Source organism: Cetorhinus maximus, chromosome 13, assembly GCF_964194155.1.
Source record: "Cetorhinus maximus chromosome 13, sCetMax3.hap1.1, whole genome shotgun sequence".
Classification (NCBI taxonomy): Eukaryota; Metazoa; Chordata; class Chondrichthyes; order Lamniformes; family Cetorhinidae; genus Cetorhinus; species Cetorhinus maximus.
In genome coordinates, this window is record NC_135891.1 from 20,017,068 (window position 1) to 20,042,777 (window position 25,710).

At 41.2% G+C, this 25,710-nt stretch overlaps 1 protein-coding gene across 1 annotated transcript in view; it reads right to left on the reverse strand.

The window, feature by feature from the left end:
• Positions 1-777: 777 nt before the first annotated feature.
• manbal (mannosidase beta like) overlaps positions 778-25,710 on the reverse strand; it is a 40,828-nt gene continuing 15,895 nt past the window's right edge. The window contains exon 2 of the mRNA XM_078555073.1: positions 778-2,643. Coding sequence (XP_078411199.1) covers positions 2,536-2,643 — 108 coding nt within the window. The 3' untranslated portion in view covers positions 778-2,535. The remainder of the gene's footprint in view (positions 2,644-25,710) is intronic.

Genomic DNA, 25,710 nt, shown 5'->3' on the forward strand with positions numbered 1-25,710 from the left:
CGAACCAAGGGCAGGATTTTTTTAGTTCAGCAGGCGTCCGTGATCAGCCAGGAAACAGTTGCCCAACTGCAATTGGCTCCCAACCGCGGTTTCACGCTGGTTGGCCAATTAGCGGCGGGCCAGCGTGAAATGCACACTGAAAGGCTCAGCGCCGCCAGGGTGGGGGTGGGAGGAGGGCGAGCGCTGAAGTCAGCGCGGGCGCAGTGGAGCACAGATTGAAAGCTCCCCGGAGGCAGAGAGCTGGCTCAGGGAGCTGAAGAATTTAAATGCAATAAGAACAGATTTTAAAATCCGGAAAAAACTGCCCAAGCATCAGAATTAGTCACCTCAACATATACAAGATGAAAATTCTGTCCATACATTTTAATTTTTTAAATTTAATAATGGAAACCTCATCCCGCCCGTGGATGAAGTTTCCTGAAAAACGCAAAGACCGCCTGGCCAATTTGCCCACCCGCCAAACATAACGTTGGATGGGCAACGAAAATCTCCATTAATTACAACTCTGATGGTCTTAATAGGCCTCTTAATTGCCAGCAGGCACGCTTCCGACTCATGCACATGCCCGCCGATCAAAATATCGCACAAGTGTGCGAAGACGTCGGGACGCTCGCCCGATGTCATCACGTGCTACTTCATGCTCGAGCGGGTTGGGCTGCACTGACACACTGAGCGAAAAATCCTGCCCCACGTGTTTACATTCTTAATATAAAGAAAAGATCCTATAATGCAGAATAAAAACAACAGCAAGACGTGTGCTGGTGACAATGACAAATATTAGTTTCAAAACATTTAATTGTTGGAAACAATATTTTAATTCTAAAAGCAACCCATTTATCTTCATACAATGAATGCACCATTTCAACAGATCAGTAAATTAATATCACTGCAAAATTGAGTAAACATTATTGGCAGAGAGATTCTTCATTTTATTGACTTCCAGGAGATGCAAAGGAAAGCTCTCCAGTCACACTGTGATGTATGACATCTGAAAATTTCTATACACAATGTGCTTGAATCAGTTATAATTTATGATCTTAATATGAACAATTGTGCAATGACCTTCTACCACATAATAAATGGGAAATCTCAAACACAATATCAATGAAAATGTAAAGGCAACAAGAGACAAACTACCCCCAATTGGTTTGTAGCTTTAAAGGCATCGTCAGGTGGCTTTTTTTTTTAAAAAAAAGAGTGGAGTTAGAGAGGGGTAAGGGGCTTGACAGGGTAGATGCTGAGGAGGTTGTTTCCCCTTATGGGAGAGTCTAGGACCAGAGGGCATCATTTCAGAGTAAGGGGCTGCACATTTAAGACAAAGATGTGGAGGAATTTCTTCTCTCAGAGGGTAGTGAATCTGTGGAATTCTTTACCGCAGAGGGCTGTAGAGGCTGGGTCATTAAGTATATTCACGGCTGAGATAGAGAGATTTTCAATCAGCAAGGGAATCAAGGGCTATGGGGAAAAGGTAGGAAAGTGAGGTTGAGGATTATCAGATCAGCCATGACCTCATTGAATAGTGGAACAGACTTGATGGGCTGAATGGCCTACTTCTGCTCCTACATCTTATGGTCTAAGAGAAATTTCAACTAATTTACAGTCTTAAAAGTCACATCAAAACAAACAGGATATATTAGCATGATGTAAGATTCTGGTGGTCTAAGTTCAGTTCTCCTCTGAACACAGGTCTCAAATGTTGCTGGGCTGCTTAACACACCTTTGCAAACTATTTCAGGGTGTTTTATGTTACGCCCTTGCCATTAGCTACTCACATACTCACTTAGTCCTACGCTTAAGATAAAATTCTCAATTCTGCTGTCAGCAGTGACGCAAGCCCTAAAATCCCCAGAGAACGAATGCTAAAGAAACAAAATGGTTATTAACATTGCTTCCTGGCATTGGTGGGGGGTGGTGGGGAGGTTATGTGGGAGACCAAGAGATCCCTGGAATTTCCAGGCCCAGGTTTTTTTGGAGAGAGAGTTTGGAGCTCCCATGCCTGCATAATAAAAATGCTGAGTCATATCTAGTGTATTGGGGCACACAGTGATATGAACTCCTATTTGGTCCTTGAACACTGTGGAAGGCATAACATCAATGGTCACACATGCACAATGACCGAAGTGTTAAAAGCACTTATGCCTATTTACTATTCAGGGAGCATTCCACTGTAGTGTATAAGCGTGGAGTAGTGCTGCATGTAAGCTGCTCTCCTGAGACCACAGTCCATGGCAATATCAAAGAACCTTTAGTTGTAATCAAAAGATTCATGTGCAGCTATTTTCAATGAAGTATGGGTATAAAATGACTAAGACAATGAAGCTGGTTACAAGTTGGTAATTTTTAAAATTTCCAGAAGATGCAAGAAAGATGGGATAGTAAAATTAAGGTTGCAGTTGCAAAACTTTTGTGAAAGATCATCATATGTGTAAACAGCACTGACAAAAAAGTTTATATATTTTCAGGAACAACGAATACAAAACCAGAATCACCACAGAAACATCGATGTTATTTTTATTCCAGCTCTCCTCCAGTAACCTATCTCTTCTTTTTGCTCTCTTTCTTGGCTTTCTTGCCCGATGCAGGAGTTGTAGGCTTCTGCTTTTTAGTGAGGTCCAAAGACTTTGTCTCAGATTGGTCCCATTCCTAATGAGGTTAAAGTTTGGATAAAAACAAAAATATTTTAAAAACATTTAATAAAATTTAAAAATATTTTAAAATGACCATTCTTAGTTTCAACTTTCTAACTGTTGGCACATTCTAATGCTGAAAAATGTTTAAGAGGGGCCCAATGCAAAGACATTTCATACAAATTAGCAGCAATTAAACATAATGCAAGCACAAGAACAAATACCACCCTTCAAAGCAATACTCCAGGCTTGTGGTTCCTTAAAAAAAAATCACTAAAAGTGCATTTTGTACTATTTCTTTGCATTCAGCAGGTCGACATGCAGTTTCTCTCCCCATTGCAACATTCACAGAAATCAGAGCCACCACAGACTCTCGAAACGAGAAGCACAGTGCAAACTGTGGCACCTTGTACTTTTTATTCCCTTCCTCCCTTCATGGACACTGTACAGCAGATCTTTACCAAAGCAATATGAAAGTGCAGCATTTATGTACGCCCTTCTTGTTTATACTTGAAATCAGCTATAGTATTGAAGTCACACAATCATATTTCTTTGCGTAGTTAAAACCATTCTCTAGTTCCCTGGGTAGTTTTAGCTACATAAACTAGAACAACTATAACAATAACAGTAGCAAAATAGCTTTCATTTTGAACACAAAGGTTACACTTCCGTACATATGGCACATCCTTAGGATATCTCAAAATATTTTACATCCAAAGACATACTTTTGGAAGTGACCATTCAATAGGCAAACACAAGCAGTGAAGTTTGGCAATATGAACAAGTGAGAGAAGAAAAGTCTTCCAAAAGCCCTATAACAGAAGCTAATGCTCACTTCTAAATCGCATTAAGTCTGAGATCAAGAGGAAACCATTCCTATTAAAATGATCGAGGGAGCTCTGCACTGTAATGGTTCAATAAGTAAGGTATGGTACCAAGGCATGTGGATCCAGGTTTGGTCCTTGGGCTGTTAGTCTAGCTGATCTAAGTTCAAGCAGTGATGGGTTACTACAACTACCCTCAAAATCCTCACTTACAGGTGACTTCTCCTGGAAAAAGTTGATTGTGGGGGTGTTGGGCATGACGAACAGGAATCAGCTCTGTTGTGATAATTCTACCCCTTCACTAACAATGCTCACTTGAAATGGTTCCTCGAGATGGAGAGCCAAAGGACTGCTGGCACCCATAGCTTGGCACATACCATTCCCACTAAACATCATATGTAGAGCAGGAAATATAGAATCATAGAATGGTTACAGTGCTGAAGGAGGCTACTTAGCCCATCAAATCCACGCTGGCTTTCAATTTAGCTATTCCTACTACCCCACCCTTTCCCTGTAGTCATGCAAACTTTTTATCTTCAGGCACTTATCTAATTCACTTATCCAATCACCTTAAATTCTGTGACATTTGCTTCTTGATCCTTTCGTCAATTAGAAGAATTTCTCTCTATCTACTACCCAGACCCCTCATGATTTTGGGCACCTTCATGAAATCTCCTTTCAAACTTCTCTTCTCTAAGGAGAACAACCACAGCTTTTCCAACATATCCACATAACTGAAGTCCCTCATCCGTGGAACTGTTCTCGTAAATCTTTTCTGCATGTACTCTAAAGCCTTCACATCCTTTGTAAAGTGCAATGACTAGAATTGGACACAATACTCCAGCTGAGGCTAAACCAGTGTTTTATTAAAGGTTCACTCTTGTTTTAACACTCTTTGCCCCTACTGATAAAGCCCAGGATCCCCATATGCATTTTAAACTATTCTCTCAACTTGCCTTGCCATCTTCAATGCACATGTAGCCCCAGGTTTCCTTTTCCTGTATCCCCTTTAAAATTGTATCTTTTATTTTATATTGCCTCTCCTACCAAAATGAATCACTTCACACTTCTCTGTATTAAATTTCATCTGCCACATGTCCACCCATTCCACCAGCTTTTCTATGTCTACTTGAAGTCTATCACTACCCTCCTCCCAATTCACAATACTTCCAAGTTATGTGTCACTGGCAAACTTGAAATTGTGCCCTGTATACCCAAATCCAAGTCATTAACATATATTAAGATAACTTGCTCCAAAAAACAATCGTTCACCACTACTGTCTGTTTCCTGACACTCAGCCAACTTTGTATCCATGCTGCCACTATCTTTTTATTCCATGGGTTTCAACTTTACTGACAAGCCTATTATGTGGCACTTTATCAAATGCCTTTTGGAAGTCCACGTACACCACATCAACGACATTACCCTCATCAACGCCCTCAGTGTCTACCCTGCCAAGCCCCTTCAGAAGCTTGCATGTTTCCATGAGATCGCCTCTCATTTTTCTCAGCTTCAGAGTATGGACCCAATTTACTGAGCCTATCATACGATAACCCTCTCACCTCACAAACTAATTTAGAGAGCCTTCACTGTATTGCCACCAAAGCAAATGTATCCTTCCTTAAATATGGAGACCAAAACTTCACATAGTACTCCAGGTGTGGTCTCACCAAAGCCTTGTACAACTGTGGTAAGATTTCCTTATTTTTGTCCTCCAATCCTTTGCATTAAGTACCAACATGGCATTTGCCTTCCTAATTGCTCACTTACAAACTGACTTTGTGCTCCTTGTATGAGTACACAAAAGTCTCTCCGAACATCAACATTTAGAATTTTCATGCCTTTTGAAAAAATTTTGCTTTTCTGTTCTTAGTACCAAAGTGAATAACCTCACACTTCCCCACATTATAGTCCATCTGCCACCTCATTGCCTGGCTTAGCCTGTCTTTATCTCTTTGCAGTCTCTGTGTCCTCCTCACAGCTTATCTTCCCACCTAGTTTTGTATCATCAACAAACTTAGATACATTACATACACTGGAAACCATGAGCTCAAAGATCCTGCCAAGCACGGAACACTTACCATACAACCTGTCCCAATTACGCATATAAAACACCCCAAAATACTATTTTCTGAAAGAAGTTTTACATTTGAATAAATAAGCATTGTCTGCTTCCACTGTGCCCCAAAGGAGCCTGTTCCATTGATTTACCCCTTGCCCACTAAACTAATGGTCCAGAGCCTCCATTCCCCAGGGGTCATACTCCCGAGGTAAACTAGAAGCTGTGCTGGGGGACCCCAACCCCCGCCTATGCCCAGAGGTTCCCATGCATGGACTGCACGGGAATCACCCGGTAGGTTTAAACTTCTAATAGGCAATTAACCTGCACTGGAATCCATCCGAAACTCGATTTAAATCAGAGACTTCAGAAAGCTCCGACTCTCTTAGAAGAAATGGTTACCCAGGAAAAGTTAGAAGAATTAAAACCAGTTCTAACTCCTGGGTAACTATAGTAATGAACACAACACCACATCACCCACTGCCCCCCGCCCAACCAACTATCTCCGCATCCCCCAACCCAACTTCCCAACCACCCCCCAACTCACCCACCCTACACCCCTTGCCCGCCAACTACCTCCCCCACCCCAACTACCCCCAACACCCCCATCACCTCTGACTTCCCGACTACCACCTCCCCCCCACCCCCGAATACCCTTCCAACAACCCCCCCACCCCCAACGAGCCCCTCAACCTCTGACTGACCACCCAACCCATCCTAACACCCATCTGCTCCATCCTAACTACACCCTGCCCCCCTCACCCATCCTACTCACTTACCTTCTCCCTGGCTTCTCAAAGTGCATTTAAAAACCATGGGCTTTTAAACTTACCCGGGTTACAGCAGCTAGTGCCGTAAAAAGGGGCTGTGGCTTCACATGCCCCGGCGTTGCTGACCTGCGCTGATGGCCTCAGGAACCAGGTTTACTGCACATTTCTCACCAGGCCCGGTTCAGAACAGCGGGTGAGAAATGTGCAGTTCCCGACCTGGGTAAGTGAAAAGGAGCGGAGGGGCAATCCGACTGTGATTGCCACTCCTCGGAAGTTCAGGCCCAATCTTTCTGCAGATTAGTTTGGAAATTACATCCCACCCCACTTCAAGCACAGGACCACACAAGGTAAAATAGATGGCCTGTATTATCAAGGTCCTTTTAGAAACCTAAACACAGAAATCCTTTCACTTCTTAACCTCTGAGAGCTTGCTACATCAATATAATAATTCATCATAATCCAAATGCTCCATCCCCTCAAATCATTCCGGTTACCCTCTTGTTATGTTTTCAATAGCTGCAATGCTTTTTACTCATTGCTGCAACCTGAACTGTACACAGTATTCTAAATGCAGTTGCATCAATGATTTGGAAATGACAGGATTGCTGAAATATGTGATTTAATATTGACCTTTCCATACATCCCAACATCTGATTTGTTTCACTCACTGCCATTGAGCATCGTTGCCATGGCTTCAGTTTATTGTCAGTCACAATTTTTAGATCTCTTCCATTTTCACGTTATTTTCTTTCCATTTAAGTAATAAAATCGTCCATCCTGGATATTGTTTTGTCCACCAAATGGAGCACTTTGTATTTCTCTGCGTTGAATTTCATCAGCCACCCATCTACTTCATTCCCAAATATATTTACATCCTGTATCTTATCCGGATCCGCTTTGCAGTCTACCATTTTCATTAGTTTTGTGGTCATCCACAAATTTAACCACTGGCTTGTGAACCCTACCAGAAGATTTATGAAAATATGAAACCAAAGGTGTTCTCACACCTGTGGGACCCCAATGGTACCAGACAAATCCTGATAGCCAATTACACATCCACTGTAAAACCTCTCCAATGAATACATTTTTGTTATTTTCAATGCAGCCTTTCCAAAGGAACTGCTTGAAGAAGCCTTCTTGAAAGCTAAGTGCATCACATCCACTCCTAAAATCTTTTGTTGCAACTTTTCTGCAAGAAAACAAATTAGATTGGTAAGACTTCCCCTTCATGAAACAATGTTGGCTATTGTTTATGATTTCATTTCTATCCAGACCCCTTGTGATCAAATCTTTCATAAACTCTGTGCTTCATGTGCTGTCCCCAGGACCCAGACTGAGACAAACATCAACTGCTGCTGGACGGCGTACAACTTGGCGAAAGACGCTCTTTCGTCTGCCCAAAACGTGCTGGTCTTCCTCCACAAAGAACTGTCCATGACCAAATGTTGCAGACTGGTATATTCCAAGGTCCAGAACTAGGTGCTGAGGCACACACTAAAGCTCAGGGCAGCCGCTACAAAAGCTCAGTGGGAAGTCTAAAGCCCTTCTGTCATTGTACACTGAAGGGCTGGAATCTGTGTAAAGCCCTTCGTGTGCACCAGAGAATGTTTGACATAAAATGTACATTGTAAATATAACCTGTAATTCTAAGTATAGTGAGGAAGTCCAGAGGATCACGTAGTGTATTGAAAGAAATTGAACTGTATTGCACTTTTATGTAAAATCAAATTTGAACTGTTATGTAATGTACTTATATAAATTTGATGAATAAAGTATATTTTTGAGAAAACTAGTGGAGGCAGAAAATTGTGCAGCCCCTGTAGTGTCACTTATCATCCCCTTCCCGATCCCACTTTCAGTGGCCTTTCAGCATCCTATTTTTCTTAATATACTTTATCTAAAAGATTATCATTCACTTCTGTGGTAATATTCATTTTTTTGCCATTCTAGTGTAACTTTTACACTCCTGGAATACTTTTTCATACTGATTGCATATCTGTAATTTGGCACCATTTTTCTTCATGGCTTTAAATGCCCTTCTTCTTTATCAGGTGCTTGTTAGTCCCATTCAAACAAACAGCAAAGTCTTTAAGCTTCGCACTCTTGCTTTGCAAGGGTACATGTCGATCCATTGCATTCTGAATTACCTCTCTAAATGAACTCTACTGTTCCTCCACTTCCCTAGACATATTCAAATTCTATTCTGACTAAGACTTCTCAAGTGCATAAAGTTGGTCCTCTTAAAATCTGACAATTTTCTTTGTGTTTTCATAATCTATCCAATCTTTGCATGGTCAAACATAATTATAATATGATCACTTACATTTAAAGCCTTACTAACCTTTGTGCTAGAGATTTGATCGTCCCTTTGGCACAACCAAATCCAAAATGTTTTATCCCCTTGCTGGCTCTTTTGTCATAAAGCAATCAATAATGCCTTATAGTTGGTATCTCACTAGTAGCCTTTCTGATTTCATCCCACAGTTTCAGTTTAAGGCTTCCAACCCAGCGTAGGGGTCTATAACATACCTCAGGTAGCTTTGAGATGGTAGAGGAAAATTAAAAAGGTCTAAGATTACAGTATACGAAACATTGTTATCTCCTGAATGAAACACAGTAAGGCTGCAGGCAAAAGTTATTGTTTCAACATAACTGACAAGATGATGTATTTGGCCCTTTTCATCATGCAGTTTACAATACTGTTTCTCTTGCCAATGACAGTTTCTTGCATTAATTAGAGTAGTAAATCAAAGAGCTCAGAGGTTAAGTTTATATTTTTTGAGTACAATCAAAAAAGGAGCAAAAAAGCCCATGACATTTTTAAACAGAACTATTATTTATGATGCTTTAAAATTGAAAATGCTTTAATAATGCCATGCAAAAGGTCCCCTAGAAATGAGCAGAAGCTCCATCATAAGAAGGGAAATAAAACAGAAGTAAACAATGACTTCATGTATTTTCTGTGGTAGGTTGTACACACAGCAAAAATTGATGTTATTGTGAGCTAAGTCAGAATATGACAAGCCCAACCTATTGTATTCTAGACAGCTGGAGGAATTTTTAAAAAGACTCAAGATCAATTTTTAGTTTTCTTAAAAACATAAGCACAGGGATAACTAATACGTAAACACAGGAAAACACACTTATTTGTTTGACTTTCTTCTGTCTGTCACTTTATTGGAAACATTAACCTATTTAAAATAATACCGGTATTCAAGTAATAGAGGGGTGTCATACAATACAAATCAAATTGGCAAAGGTAGTCTGCAATATGAGGGTGTGGAATGCTTCTTTGGGAGTTTCCTTGAACAATACCTTATGGAAACAATTAAGGATAAAACGATTTTAGATCAAGTATGGTGCAATGAGAAAAGGTTAATTAGCAATCCCATAGTAAAATGTGATCATAATGCAATTGAATTCCACATAAAGTTTGAGAGTGATGTACTCAAGTCCAAAACTAGAATCATAAATTTAACAAAGCCAATTACATAGGTAGAAGGGGAAAGCTGGCGAAGGTTGATCGGGTAACTAGACTAAAAGGTATGGCAGTAAATAAATAGTGGGAAATATTTGAAAAGATTCAACATTTTCAACATTTAGTATGTTCTATTTAAAAAACAAACGCAAATGAAAAACATCCCGGGATCTATGCAAATCAAGGATAGTATTTGATTAAAAGAGTTTATAATATTGTGAAGAATATTAGTAAGCCTGAGAATTGAGTGAGTGTTAAAAAGCAAAGATTGACAAAAGAGTTGATAAAAAGGAAAAACAGTGGAAGGAGAATAACCTAGTTAGCAAAATGAAATATTTGCAGCTTTTACAAACATATAAAAAAAGAGTATAGCTAAAGTAAATATTGATCACGTCGAGACAGTGGTAGAGAAATTATCATGTGCAATGAGAAAATGGCAGAGATGTTGAACAAAAACTTTGGCCCAGATTTTTGTGGAGTTGGGAGGCCTTTAAAAATAGTAGTGGGACCTGAACCCAAGATTCCTGCCTCATTTCCATTTCCAGAATTTTTTGCCAGTGTGAGATAAAGGTGTGAGTAGTGAGCTCACATACACCACTCTCATCCTCCCTGCTCCATTGCTGCGATGGGCAGTTCAACCCCTTGCAATGTTAATGGAGCTTGGTCCTGTTAGTAGATGTGGCTCACATCACCTCAAAGGAGTTGCGAATTACGGAGGAACTCTAGTCTTGAGTCAGGAACCAAAAGTAAAATAGTGCATTCAAAATACATTGACAACTTTGAGAAGGTAAGAGGGGCAATCAATCAGAATCATGGTATTAATGACAAAAAGCTTTCAGCCACTGCATAACTCTAAATCTTGTGTAAATAAACACACACAAGCATTGAAATAACTCTTCAAAGAAAGATCAGTTTATAACAAGGTAATAAGAATGTCAATCAAACAAAGCTAACATTCCCCTTCAAGCTATGTCAACATTGCCTGCTGAACTGAGTCCATTAGCCATTCAAAGAGCTCAGCCAAGCATTCATCATGAGGCTATCTGGAAAAAAAAGATGTCTGGTCACCTGTTCGGCCAGCTTTTGTTGATACAGTTGCCACAAATGACAGACTGTGACTATGGCAAACTATCCCTCCCCATCCTTTTCAACCTATCTGCAGCCTTTCACACAGTTTGACCACACCATTCTCCTTCAATGCTTATCCACTATCATCCAGTTGAGTGGGGTGGCTCTCACCTGGTTCCATTCCTAATTATCTAAATCACAGCCAAAGTATCACCTGCAATAGCTTCTCTTCCTGCTCAAACACCGCCATTTCCACCATCATTCAAGGGTCCATTCTTGGCCCTCTCCTATTTCGTAGCTACATGCTGCCCCTTGGTGACATTATCCAAAAGGATAGTGTTACTTTTCACATTCTGACAACACGCAGCTCTATCTCACCATCACCTCTCTCGACTCCTCCACTATTGTTAAATTATCAGACTGCTTATCAAGCATCCATTATTGGATGAGCAGATTTTTTATTCCCAATTAAATAATGGGAAGACTGAAGCCATTGTTTTCCATCCCCACCCCAAACTCCATTCCCTTATTGCCAATTCCACCCCTTCCCCTGGCAACAGTCTAAGATTAAACCAGTCTGTTTGCAAATTTGGTGTCATATTTGATCCCAAGATAAACTTCTGACCACATATTCAGGCCATTATTAAGACTACCTGTTTCCACCTCTGTAGCATTATCTGATTTTGGCCCCATCTCAGTTCATCTGCTGCTGAAACCCTCATTTATCCCCTTGTTATCTCCAGACTTGGCTTTTCCCACGCACTCCTGACTGGTCTCTCACATTCTACCTTCTACAAACTTGAAGTAATCCAAAACTTTGCTGCCTGTGTCTTAATTTGTAGCAGTCTCATTCATCCATCGCCTCTGTGCTCAGTGACTTACACTGGCTCCTGGTCAAGCAATGTCTATATTTTAAAATTCTCATCCTTGTTTTCAAATCCTCCTCTCTTCCCCATCTTCTCCAACCCTCAAAGATATCTGCGGACGTATAATTCTGGCCTCATGAACATGCACAATTTTAATCCACCATTTAGTTACCTAAGACCTAAGCTCTGAATTCGCTCCCTACACATCTTTGCCTCGCTGCTTCACTTTCCTCCTTCAAGATGCTATATAAAACCTGCCTCTTTGACCAAGCCTTTGGTCATCTAACCTAATATCTAATGTGGCTCAGTGTCAAATTTTGTTTTATAATATTCCTATGAAGCACTTTGAGGTGTTTTATTACTTTAAGGGTGCTATGTAAGTTGTTGATGATTTGGAAAAAAAATCTTTTGAAATCTTTCCATTATCCAACTTCACAAAGTTAGCAAAACACCATAATATACTGTATATGATTGGTGTGAAAAAACAAATAATGGAGCTAATGTAGGGACTATGTGGCAAAACCAAAATCTTTTTACCAATCCATTTTCATCAGAGATTGTACTTAATCCTTTTACTGACGTATTTTGATTTGCACAATAGAAGTGCCCTTGAACAGTGTAACTTTGGGACTTCTACCTAAATGGTTGGAAGGAATTTTGCTTTCATTTGTTACAATATTGCTACAAAGTTAGATTCAGCTTACAAAGGATCAATTCTAAACGTCTTGTATGTTTCTGGTTTGGTTCCCAGGACAAGATAGCAGCCAATAAAGATGTCAAAATGTTTACTTTCATAGGTCATATTCGTTTTGAGACAATGGTGTTCGTTAATTTCTGGCCTTTATCAAGTTGGAGGTGGTGGTACAGCGTGGGTGGCAGGCATTACATTCCAAGTGGTTAAATTTAATTGGAAGCTTAGCAAACCAATCACTAGCACACAGCGCTTAGCGTGGGTCACAGCAATGGTTTTACTTCTCTCTCTCTCACACGCTCTCTTTCGCCCATTGATTGAGAGTTGGAGAGAGGCAGAGACACAAATAAATTTCTCTTTCTAGTCAGATAGTGTGAAACTCTGAACTGGGACGTGATTGCACATGTATGTAGTCCATCACAGAGGAAATAAAAAGTGCTAGTTAGCATAGGACAGCTAACTGGTGAATTCACTGGAAAAGAGCAGAATCACATGGTTTGTTATTTCACTGTGTTTCTTGCAATGCAAGATGGCCACCAATACCCATCTGCACATGCAAACTTGTCCACACATGCAAAGTCAACAACATCATTGCTGAAAAAAGAGACATGTCTAAGCTTTTTGTCTTGCACGCATCAGGACACTTCGTAAGAATACCAATATAAGGGGAAAACAACAATTTATACTGCATTTGAAGAGAGTGCTGATTGTTTGGCAAGTGGTTGCAACCAAAGTGTGCATGCCTAAGGGAACATAAGGTCTACTTACAGGAGCAGTGCCACTGAATCCAAGAGAATATCTACTTTCGACCAACAAAAGTTATTGTTATGCAGCTCTGAAAATAATGTAATGTGTCCTTGCCTTGAGTATTTGCCAAAACAAAAAAAGGGGGGTCAATAAAGAACTGAAGTTCCACTTTAACACTGAAAGTTTAGAAAACTGATCTGAATTTTGACAAAGTGATAATCAGATGCTAATCTGTTTTAACGTTCTTTTCGAAGCAGTGTGCAGTGGCTCTAAGAGAGTGTGAGAGGAATTAGTTAGGTCTTTCTTTTAGCTTTCTCCTGTCCAAGCTTTTTGCATGGCCTTGCTAGCCTTCAAGAGGGAAGAGAAGGATTCTCAGCATCTTCCTCCTACCCTTGTAAAATATAAAGGTATTTTTGCCATGATGGCTGCTAGATAAATACAAGGTGTGGTTGGCATAAGTGACTTTTCTCCTGGCCATTATTTGTCATTTTATTAGAAAGCAGTAGAAAACAATGGAGACATTATATTTGGTTAGATGACCACCATTGATGAGGTGCTAGAGAGGAACTAATGTAGAGCAGTAAATTAACAAGGAGTCAACATCTTCTAGAGGGTAGGAACATAGGAGCAGGAGTAGGGCATTGAGCCTATCGCGCCTGCTCCACCATTCAATACAATCATGGTTGATCATCCACTTCACCACCTTTTTCCTACACTATCCCCATGTCCTTTTATGTCACTGGTATTTAGAAATCTGTCAATCTCTGCTTTAAACAAACTCAATGATTGAGTTTCCATAGCCCACTGGGGTAGAGAATTGCAACAATTCACAACCGTCTGTGTAAAAAGAAATTCTCCTCATCTCTGTCCTAAGTGGCTTCCTCTTTATTTTGAAATTGTGTCCCCTGGTTCTAGACTCCCTAGCCAGGGGAAAAATCTTACCTGCATCTACTGTCTATCCCTTTAAGTATTTTATAGGTTTCAATGAGATCACCTCTCATTCTTCAAAACTCTAGAGACACTGGTCCAGTTTCCCCATTATCTCTTCATAGGACAGCCCCGCCATCCCAGGAACAAGTCTGGTGAACCCTCGTTGCACTCCCTCAGTGGCAATAATATCCTTCCTAAGGTAAGGGGGCCAAAACTGCACAAAGTACTCCAGGTGCAGTCTAACCAAGGTTCTATACAATTGAAGCAAGACTTTGCTATTCCTGTACTGAAATTCACTTGCAATAATGGCCAACATACCATTAGTCTTCCTAATTTCCTGCTGCAACTCCCTGTTAGCTTTCAGTGACTTATTGACGAGGGCACCCAGGTCCCTTTTTACATCTACACTTTCTAAATCTTACCATTTAAGAAATACTCTGCACATATGTTTCTCTTACCGAAGTAGATAACCTCACATTTTCCCACATTACATTCCATCTGCCATGTTCTTGCCTACTCACCAAGTCTGTCCAAGTCTTCTTGAAGCCGCTTTGCATCTTCCACATTCCCACCTAGCTTTGTGTCAGCTGCAAACTTGGAAATATTACATTTGGTCCCCACATCCAAATCATTGATATATATTGTGAACAGCTGGGGCCCAAGTACTGATCCTTGCAGTACCCCACTAGTCAAAGCCTGCCAATATGAGAATGACCCGTTTATTCCTACTCCCAGTTTTCTGCCTGTTAGCCAATCCTCAATCCATCCAGTATATTACCTCCTATCCCATGTGCTTTAATTTTGCCAGTGAACCTCCTGTGGGAGACTTTATCAAAAACATTCTGAAAATCCAAGTACACTACATTCACTGACTCCCCTTTATCAATTCTATTAGAGGCTTGAAAAACGTAGAAAAAGAAAGGAACATCTGCTTCCCCTAACTCCCTCACTCACCAAACTCCCACTTTACACTTTGTGCACCCAAAGCAGCACACTCAGCATAGGCGAGGCAGCATTGAGCAAGGCCGGTTTATGCTCCCTGAAAAACAACTGATTCAAGCTTCTGAAAACCAGTTTGAGCTAGCTACCTAAATTAACTAGCTGCAGCTGCCCTGAGAGAGCTTGGACATCCCTATTTTAAGGTTCGGATAAAAAAAACCTCTCTTAACTAAAATATTACTCCTTAAGTTAATTGCTAAATTAAAGGAAAATAAAGGCTTTAGATAGAAATTAACCCTTAAAACTCTCCCACTCTCCAGCTCTCAGTGCAGACAAGGCAGCCCGGAGGAAGGCCTCTTTTTATACTCCCTTAAAAACAACTGATTTAAGCTTCTGAAAACCACTTTAAACTAGCTACCAAATTAACCAAATTATCCGTCCAAGGGCCCAAACACTCCTTTCAAGTGAAGCAGCATTTCACTTGCATTTCCCCTAACTTAGTCTACTGCATTCGTTGCTCCCAATGCGGTCTCCTCTACATTGGAGAGACCAAACGCAAACTGGGCAACCGTTTTGCAGAACACCTGCGGTCTGTCCGCAAGAAAGACCCAAACCTCCCTGTCGCTTGCCATTTTAACACTCCACCCTGCTCTCTTGCCCACATGTCTGTCCTTGGCTTGCTGCATTGTTCCAGTGAAGCCCAACGCAAACTGGAGGAACAGCACCTCATCTTCCGACCAGGCACTTTACAGCCTTCCGGGCTGAATATTGAATTCAACAACTTTAGATCTTAAACTCCCCCTCCCCACCATCCCCACCCCGTTTCTCCCCCCCCACCTTTTTTTTTTCAATAATTTATATAGATTCTTCTTTCCCCACCTATTTCCATTATTTTTAAATCTAAAACTAAAACTTTGTTAGTCTTTTCCACCCCACCCCCACTAGAGCTGTACCTTGAGTGTCCTGTCTTCCATTCTTAATTAGCACTTTTCTTAGACAAATATCACCACCTTCAACACCTCTTTGATCCTTTTGTCTGTGACATCTTTTGATTATCTGCTCCTATCACTGCTTGCTTATCTCCACAATCACCACACCCTCAACTTCTCTCTCCCCCCCCACCACCCCCCCCCAACCTTAAACCAGCTTATATTTCACCCCTCTCCTAACTATACTTCAGTTCTGCCGAAGGGCCGTGAAGGCTCGAAACGTTAACTGATTTCTTCTCCACCGATGTTGCCAGACCTGCTGAGTTTTTCCAGGTAATTCTGTTTTTGTTTTACCAAATTAACTAGCTACAGTTGCTCTCAGAGAGCTTGGATACCCCTGTTTTATGGGTGGAATATACACAGGAGAGAAACATCACATGAGAAAATCGGCAAGGATGCTGGAAATCTGAAATGAAAACAGAAAATGCTGGCAAAACTCAACAGATCTGGCAGCATCTGTGGAGAGAGAAACAGAGGAAATGTTTCGAGTCTAATATAACACTTCATCTAAACTATATGTAAAAATGGTCAAATTTTAAAATATGTTTGGAAGGCTTGCATTGTGATTGATGCATTAAAATAACACTCATATGGAAAGGTGAACAAATTAGCCAAATATTTTAATCTTGGAGTCTGAAAATCGAGGATTACAGCAGCTAGATGCTCATTAACACGCATCAGTTGCAATAAATTACATTAATTACCACGCTCAATATTTAGAAAAAAATTAAAACCTGTTGCTTCTCCAACATTTTCCAGTTCTGGTGAAAGGTCACCAACCTAAAACATCAGTTTTGCTTCTCTTTCCACAGTTGCTGCCTGGTTTGCTATATCCCCAGCATTTTCTATTTTTATTTCTTCTCCTGCTCTCATTTGGCTCGCACACTTTGTAGAAGAGATCACAACTTAGCATTTGTGGGAGTCAGAGGACTCTCACATTTCCCCTCAGTCCAGGGTTGCTGAATCCAATGGAAGGATCCAAACTGCCAAAGCATCTGAGATTAGCCAATTCACTGCAGTCACACCTCTTCAAGTGCATTTTCACACATCAGGAAAAATGATTGAATATGGGGAGACTAACTTTGCAAAACAAAAAAGTGAAAGCATTTAATTAGTGTCAAACTGATGTCCTGTAACTACATTCAGAAGGCTGATACAACATATTTTATCAATATTGTCAAGAATTAAAAAAAATATCTTTTTCTGCTCAAAATTAAACACATCAACTCATAACGAGATTGGAATGAAAAGCAGGCCAAGCTTGAGCTTGGTTTTCACTCCTCCACCTTAGTCATAACTGCACAGTCTGCCAACAAACTGATAAATCTTTATTCACAAGTCATCTGCAACCGTAAATGGTTTCTCAGCTGGACACACTGTACTTCTAGCCGGTGATCAACGCACACAACGAAATAAAAAATTAACAAAAATAAACCTTCATATTACAGCATCTTGACTTGGATAAACTAATAACTCCTTGGTAAGTGGCCATCAACTGTAACTTAAATTACTAATCCTCAGTGGGAGCCTTTGGTAAAATCGAAATGGGGCTTTTCTCTCCCACCCCTGACTAGCAAAAGACCAAGGATTAGGTTTTCATTTTGGTGCTGTTGGTGGCATAATAACTGGTCACAACTGCAGGTAACCGTAACAAGGGCAAATTCGGGGAATTGATCACTGTGGTTACAGAAAGCTCAGGGAAGCTTGAATGCATTTCACTTGGGCACTAAAAATCAATAGGTTCTGCACAGTCTAAAGCAGGTTCCAGCAACTTTAATTCAACCAGTGATGATTAACCCTGGTTTTAAATTGGGCTGTAACTTCCAAGCTTCCCAGCGTCGTGCTGGGGGCTCCCCAAAGGTGCGCTGGGGAGTTCCCTTTGGAACTTCCCAGGTAAAGTTTGCACAGCAATCTCCCAGAAGTGCAAACTTCCCCAGGGCAATTGCCCCACACTGGGAACCATCCGAAAATGCGATTTAAATCGCAAACTTCGGATGGTTCTGACTGGGTTACACCAGCAGTTACCCTCAGAAAGTTAGAAGGATTAAAACCACTTCTAAGTTCTGGGTAACTATTATACAGACCCAAACAGACTAGCCCCATCATGGGATTTCCCCCTACCCCAAAAGGGCTCATCCCACACCCCCACCAAGCCAGACTCTCACTCCCACCGGGCAAGGCCTGACCTGACCCACGCCCCACCAAGGCCTGACACCCTACCCTCTCCACCCCACCCCAGGCCCGACCCCCGATGGCCAAGATACTCCCCCCACGCACCCCAGGCCCAACAATCCTCTCCCGAGACCCTCCCCCCACCATCCTCTAGCTGAGGCCTGGCACCCCCACCCCCCCACAGGCCCGGCACGGCCCGGCCTAACCCAACCCAACCTGAGGCCCAGGCACTTCCCATCTCCGACATCCCCCTCCGGCCTCTGATTCCCCCCCAACCTCTGAACTCGCAACCCCCACGCCCCAAACTCTTATCAACTTAGCTTAGGCACTTACCTTCCCCTGGCCTGTCAAGAACCTTTAAATTTCAATGGACCTTTCAGCTTATCTAGTTTACGGCAGCTAGTGCCATAAAAATAAGTGGCGTGGCCTCCTTGCCTTCGACTCAGCTGCACTTAGATGCTGGGTCCCAGATACACGTTGCACTGCCTGGAATTTGCCCGGCCTGAGTCAGAGGTTGGATGAGATAAGGTTGAAAAAAAATTAATAAATTGGGCATGAAGTGGTTCAGGCCCTTTGCTGCAGACAAGCAGGAAGTGGCTCCTGGCAATGACAGTAACAGGAGTTCTGCACGCTTCTAAAGTGTTTTGCAAAGTTTTGACATTTGCAACTTGTGTGGACATGTTGATTTGGCTGAAGTACTGGTGGACCAGATACAATCACAGTTTGCTACAATACGGTCAATCCAACACTATCTCTGCAGTGTTGGAGATGGTGGATTCTGACACAGGTTAGATCCATCTCATTAAGTCCCTTACCAAAGCAAAATACTGCAGATATTGGAAATCTGAAATCAAAACAGAAAATGCTGGAAATGTTCAGAAACTCAGGCAGCGTCTGTGGAGAGAGAAACAGAGTTAACATTTCAGATGCATGACCTACCAAAACTGATGAAAGGTCATCCACCCGAAATGTTAACTCTGTTTCTCTCCACAGATGCGGCGTGAACTGTTGAGTATTTCCAGCCCTTTCCGTTTTTATTTCATCAAGAACCATTGTCTGCATGCCTTGGGACTGAGCTCAGTGCAGGAGCAACAAATGAATTTTCCCTTTGTCTTGCCAAACAATATTGGATGGAAAAAAAAATCTTTGTTAAAACATTGAATTTATGACAGTGATAAATAAATCCTGGATTTAATAAAAATGTGCACCCTTCTAGCACATTCTGCAGGTGGCTTTGCCTAGGATTGGTCTAATGCAATTATCAAGCTAAACATCTGAACGTTTATAACTGAAGACAGCTTACCTTACTCTAATTGGATTGTTCTCCAAACGAGCTGGCACAGGTTCGATGGACCAAATTGCCGCCTTCTGTGCTATGTTACTCTATGATCCTAGGCAGAATTTTACAGCCGCCCGCTGGCGGAATTTTCCCGTCCCGCCGAAGTCAATAGACTTTCGAACTTTCGGCATTTTATGGCCCCGCCCCCCCCACCACGCCGGAGTTGTAAAATTCCGCCTTACGATTAATGTTTTGGAGGTGGGTAGGCAACATTGAAACCTTTCTCAGCAAAGCTAATGGCACATTCTCTTCAGTGCTGAGATAAAGCAGAAAGACAAAAACACATTGAAAATCTGGAGAGGAACAAGCACATTCTACTTACTTACAAGCAGGTAATTGGGCTTTGCTTTCCGGTTTACTAAATCTACAAAGAAGTGGAATTCTCAAGGCCTTTCGTGAGGGCAGGTGCTGTTTCTGATGGTAGCCATAGCTTACATCGACAAAAGTACTTTTTAAAAAAGCATAAGGTGTTCAATCTTTCCCCTTTTAAAATCAGGTTTGGCAGTAGCTCCCTACAATTACAGTTTAAGAAAAAGAAACAGGTAAGTATACAAAAGGATGAAAAATGTTGAGATGATTGATTGCTCCCTATGCATGCCTGTACTAGATTTGGGAGAGGGATAGGGAGAGAATGCTACTGAGTGTTGGTATTACTCCCAACACATTAACTCAAGTATGTTTCCTGTGGGTTAAAAGAGCCCAGCTCTCATGGAGACAAGAATCCACTTCCGTGCTTGGTTGATTCTTGCTACATAAGAAAATCAAATATAATTGTGAAATAAATTGACCAGAGTGGAACTGAGCTGGGTTGCAGATTAGATCTGTCACTAAGGCTAATGTAGAAAAGGCATTACCAACTGGGCTACAAAATGCAATGGGGGTTGGGGTTGGAAACTAGCAATATTCCCAGCCCTCATTGGATACATTGATCCTTGCTAGGCAAACTGGGGCCAAGTGATGAGCACTACACACTTTCCCTGATTAAGTAAAGTAAGATAGCTACCACCATACTCCTAATTCAGCCAGACAGGTATTAAATATTTATAGTATCACATCCAACATTATTCCTTCCTGGAGGATCCAACACACAACTGATATTCTAGACAAAAGTCATGAACCACATTTGTTCATTTGTGCTTGCAAAAAGCATGCAGCACACATTAATGCAAATAATTCATTAGGCCGAGCGAAAGGTTCAGATTTAGGTCAGGTAAAAGGTTCAGATTCATGACACACTATGTAAGTACTGCCTGGTGCTTTCCAGAAATCACAAATTGCTGCAACCATCATTTATATCCACAATACGTCCGACTAACTTCGTACACGTATAATAACAATGCCCATATTTCTGATTACTTTGTACTTTCATTAACTTTGCCCTTTTAGGAACTGCAATAATACTCTTGCACAATAATAAAGATTTACTTAAGCTTATTCCAATTGTGAGCTATAATGATGCAGTCACATGCTTTTTTTATATTCCTTAGTGTTAAACATCATATATTGTAATTTTTGCCTATTATATGAGCATTTTAAAAATGTACTACATACTTAGCAGTCACACAGTTAAAACGCTGCAGAAACAATGCTGAATTGGTTTTGCATGAACGTATTATATAGTTCTCCCCTGTGGAGATGTACTCATGATAGTGCAACATTGTCAAACACAATGGTGAAACCTCCATGCTTTGAATGAAAACTGTAATAAAGGACCATTCCATTTTATAAACAGGTTTATGCACAAAAGTGTCTGACTGATTTAACTTGTCCCTGAACATGGATTCCACTGTAATGCAGCTTGGCTTTGCTACAATCTAATAAGGAAGACTCTACTGCACCCTGGTGTCACAATATGAAAATGCGGCTTCAAGGCATTCAAAATAATGCTGCAGGATTTAAAGAAAAAGACTCGTATTTAACATAGCGATTTTCAAGACCAGTGGACATTCCAAAGCACTTCACAGTCAATGAAATACTTTTGAAGTGTAGTAACTGCTGTTATGTAGGAAACGTGGCAGCCAATTTCTGAACAGCAAGCTCATTCAGATGCACAAATCAACGAGACTGCGTCCACATTTATCAGTCTGATGGTAACTTTATTAAAACAAAGAACAGTCTTCTTGGCTGAAAATATGATGCATCAATGATTATTAATCCATCAAAGCATCTGTCTCCCAGTCACTGCAGTTCACAGACCAGATGGACTGAGCGCGTGCAATTGTTGGGTAAGAAAGTCTAAATTTCTATTTTGTACAAACCTAATATAGTTTGTAGTTGGCATTAAACTGAAATCTACAGTTTAAATTCTGTAGTTGCCAGCCTTAAACAGGGTTTTTTCCAAGTGTTCCAGTGAAAGAGCAGTTCAATTAAGAACTAGCTGAAGCTGAATCCTCAACAAGTGACTCAGGTAAGCCTTTTGTGTTAGGAGTATATATAAGTAGCCAACTTTGTGCGACTTACAATAGAGTGCCGGAGTTGAGTGCTTCAGGGAGTGCAACTTAAAATAGAGTGCCGGAGTTGAGTGCTTCAGGGAGTGCAACTTAAAATAGAGTGCCGGAGTTGGGTGCTTCGGGGAGTTTAGTGGAGGAAGGGAAAGAGGTATTTGGTTACTTGTGCCTAAATTTTTTCAGCCCCCAGGTATTGATTCTTGCTCTGCTACAGGAGACGAAGCTGGTTAATTGGTGAATATCTGGTAAGTGATTATGGATTATTTTATTCCTAAGGCTCAAAATAGTATATTTTGAGCGAGAGGTGAGTGGGAGAGGATAAAAGGCGTGAATCGAGAAGCCTACCTGCAGTGAGACCAGCGGCGGAGTGATGTCACGAACCACAACATAATGCGAGCGATCAAGCGGCTGATTGGTGAGTGGGCTTGGTGAGTATTTCTAGTCCTTAAAGTAAAAGTAAGGCCTTTAGTTTGTGTTTTGGTCTCTAGTCTTTTTTTTCCTCTCTTTTTCTTTAAAATAGCTTGTTAAGTATAAGATTGATACTGATGTAAAAGAAAATTAATTACAATAGTGTAAAGAGCAGGGAAACTAGAGTAATTAATTAAATTAATTACAATAGTGATGGCAGGACAGGTGATGTATTGCTGCTAGACACCAAGGTGATCCAGAGTGAACACATCTGGAGTAAGCGTTTGCAGATCGAGGAACTTCGTATCCGAGTTGGGGAGTTGGAGGCTGAGCTGCGGACATTGTGCCACATCAGGGAGGGGGAAAGTTACCTGGACACTTTACTCCAGGAGGCAGTCACACCCCTCAAATTAGGTAATGCAAATTTTGTCTGTGATCAGGGACAGGAGGGTGTGGCTGCAGATGGGGTAGGTACGGAGACCCATGGGGTAGCATTCAAGGAGCATCAGCCCCTGCAATTGTCCAACAGTTACAAGGTTCTTGCAAGCTGTGGATGAGAGCGGGGACTGTAGGGAGGATGAGCGAACTGACCACGGCACTGTGGTACAGGGAGCAATTCAAGTGGGAGGAGGAAATAGGAACATCGTACTGGTAGGGGACAGTATAATTAGGGGCAGAGACACTGTTCTCTGCAGCCATGAGCGTGAGTCCCAAAGGCTGTGTTGCCTGCCCGGTGCCTGGGTTAAGGATTTCTCCTCAGGACTGGAGAGGAGCTTGGAGTGGGATGACCAGCTGCCATCGTCCATGTTGGTACCAACGACATTTGTAGGACAGAAAGGAGATTCTGCTGAAAGAATTTGAACAGTTAGGAGCTAAATTAAAAAGGAGAACCTCCAAGGTAATAATCTCGGGATTACTACCTGAGGCACAGGCAAACTGGCATAGGGTAAATAAAGTCAAGGAGTTAAATGCGTTGCTCAAAGGCTGGTGTGGGAGGAATGGGTTTCAGTTCATGGGGCACTGGCACCAGTACTGGGGTAGAAGGGAGCTGTTCCGGTGGGACAGGCTTCACTTGAACTGTGCTGGGACCAGTGTCCTGGTGAATCGAATAACTAAGGCTGTAGAGAGGGTTTTAAACTAAATAGAGAGGGGGGAGGATTCTGGAGAGGGGATACGTAGGCTTACAAAGCAAAAGGATATGGCAGCATTGTAGGACAGCTATTGAGGTAATGATACCCAGAGTGTGACAGAAAGGGACAGAGTGTACAAACATAAAAAAAGCAGTAAATAGGGTCAAAGGGGGGAAAAAGTGATAAAAAGGCAAAATTAGTGGCTCTTAAATGCACGTAGCATTTGGGACAAAATAAATGAATTAACAGCACAAATAGAGATTAATGGGTATGATCTTATAACCATTACAGAGACATTATAAGGAGATCAAAGCTGGGAACTAAATATTCAGGGGTATGTGACTTTTAGAAAGGACAGGCAGGAAGGAAAGGGTGGTGGGGTAGCTTTGTTAGTACGAGATGAATTAAGTACGATAGCAAGAAATAATCTTGGATCAGATGATGTAGAATCCAAATGGGGGGGAAGTAAGAAATAACAAGGGGAAGACGACACTGGTGGGAGTAGTCTATAGGCCCCCTAACAGTAGCTATGCTATAGGACAGAGAATAAATCAGGAGATAATGTAAAAAAGGCAGTATATTAATCATGGGTGACTTTAATCTTCATGTAGATTGGGAAAATCAAATTACCGAGGTAGCCACGAGCAAGAATTCATAAAGTGTATTCGGGACAGTTTCCTAGAACAATATGTTGTGGACTCAACCAGGGATCAGGCTATTTTGGATCTGGTAATATGTAATCAGGCAGGTTTAATAAATGATCTCAGAGTAAAAGATCCCCTAGGAAATGACCATAACATGGTAGAATTTAGCATTCAGTTTGACAGTGAGAAAGTTGGGTTGGAAATAACAGTGCTAAACTTAAATAAAGATAATTACAAAGGAATGAGGGCTGGAATGGGAAAGGAGTTTAGCAGAAAAGACAATTGATGAACAATGGCAGATGTTTAAGAAAATAGTTCATGACTCACAACAAAGATATATCCTAGTAAAGGAAGAAGGATTCTAGGAAGGGGATAAACCAACCATGATTAACCAAGGAAGTTAAGGTTAGTATCAAATTGAAAGAAAAAATATACAACCTGGCAAAGATTAAAGGTAAGCCAGAGGATTGGGAAAGTTTTAAAAACCAACTAAAGATGACCAAAAAAATAATGAGGGAGAAAATAAACTTTAAGGATAAACTAGCAAGTAATATAAAAATGGACAGTAACAGCTTCTTTAAATATATAAAGAAGAAGGGAAAGGCCAAAGAATAAACTTGCAGGGCTACAGAGATAGAATGGGGGAATAGAACTGACTGGATTGCCTGACAGTGAGCAGGCATGGACCCAATGGGCCGAATGGCCTTCTTCTGTACATAAATGACTCTAAGATTCTAATTCAAATGCATAACGGTGAAGACAGGAATGATTCATTACCTTGCAATATAGCTTTTCATATGCTTTGCATCGCAAGCAAAGTTCCGACAGTAATCATGGCACTGTAAGCACACAAACAAAGTCCAAAGCAAAGAGATACTCAGTAAAGTCCTGCTGTTTGCGGGGGTTACATTCCCACAAAACCTTGCAAAAGGTAAAATCGTGAATAAGGGACTCAATTAGATAGGTTTCAGCCATGCGAGGGCAGCACTGGTTTGGGCAGTTACTCTCCAGCAAATTGTTCTCGTTATATCTACTCGCATGCACTTCTATCAGGGTTACTGGATAATGGTGTGGAGCAGACAAGCTGATTTCTAAAGCCAACTGAATAAACTCACAAAGATGTCAATAAGTGTACTCCATGAGTAACTGACCCCAGCAATTACTTGCTGTATCCTCCATTTTAACATAGCATTCCAATCCATCAGTGTTACATGTTTCACTAATCCGGTGGTCACATCCAACAGTGTTAAATTTGCCAGAGTATATCTGCCTTGGCTTTCAAAAATCTTTTGCAAAATTCTTTCATTATAAAACTGATATCTTAGGATAAATTAACCGATCCCACACTTGAGCTGTGCTCAAAGGTGTACTTGTCAAAGAATCAGTGCAGAAATTCAGACATTTCAAACACGGATAAGCGAACATTGCTCACGTGATGGGTGATGGGGTGTACAAAGTCCAAAGATTTGTAAGTGAAAATGCGAACAATGAAGTTGCAAAAGGTGGGACTTTACTGCAATCAAAACCAAAAATTTGCAGTTATTGTGTGATGGGCTGTATTTTTACTTTAAGTGTCTCTCA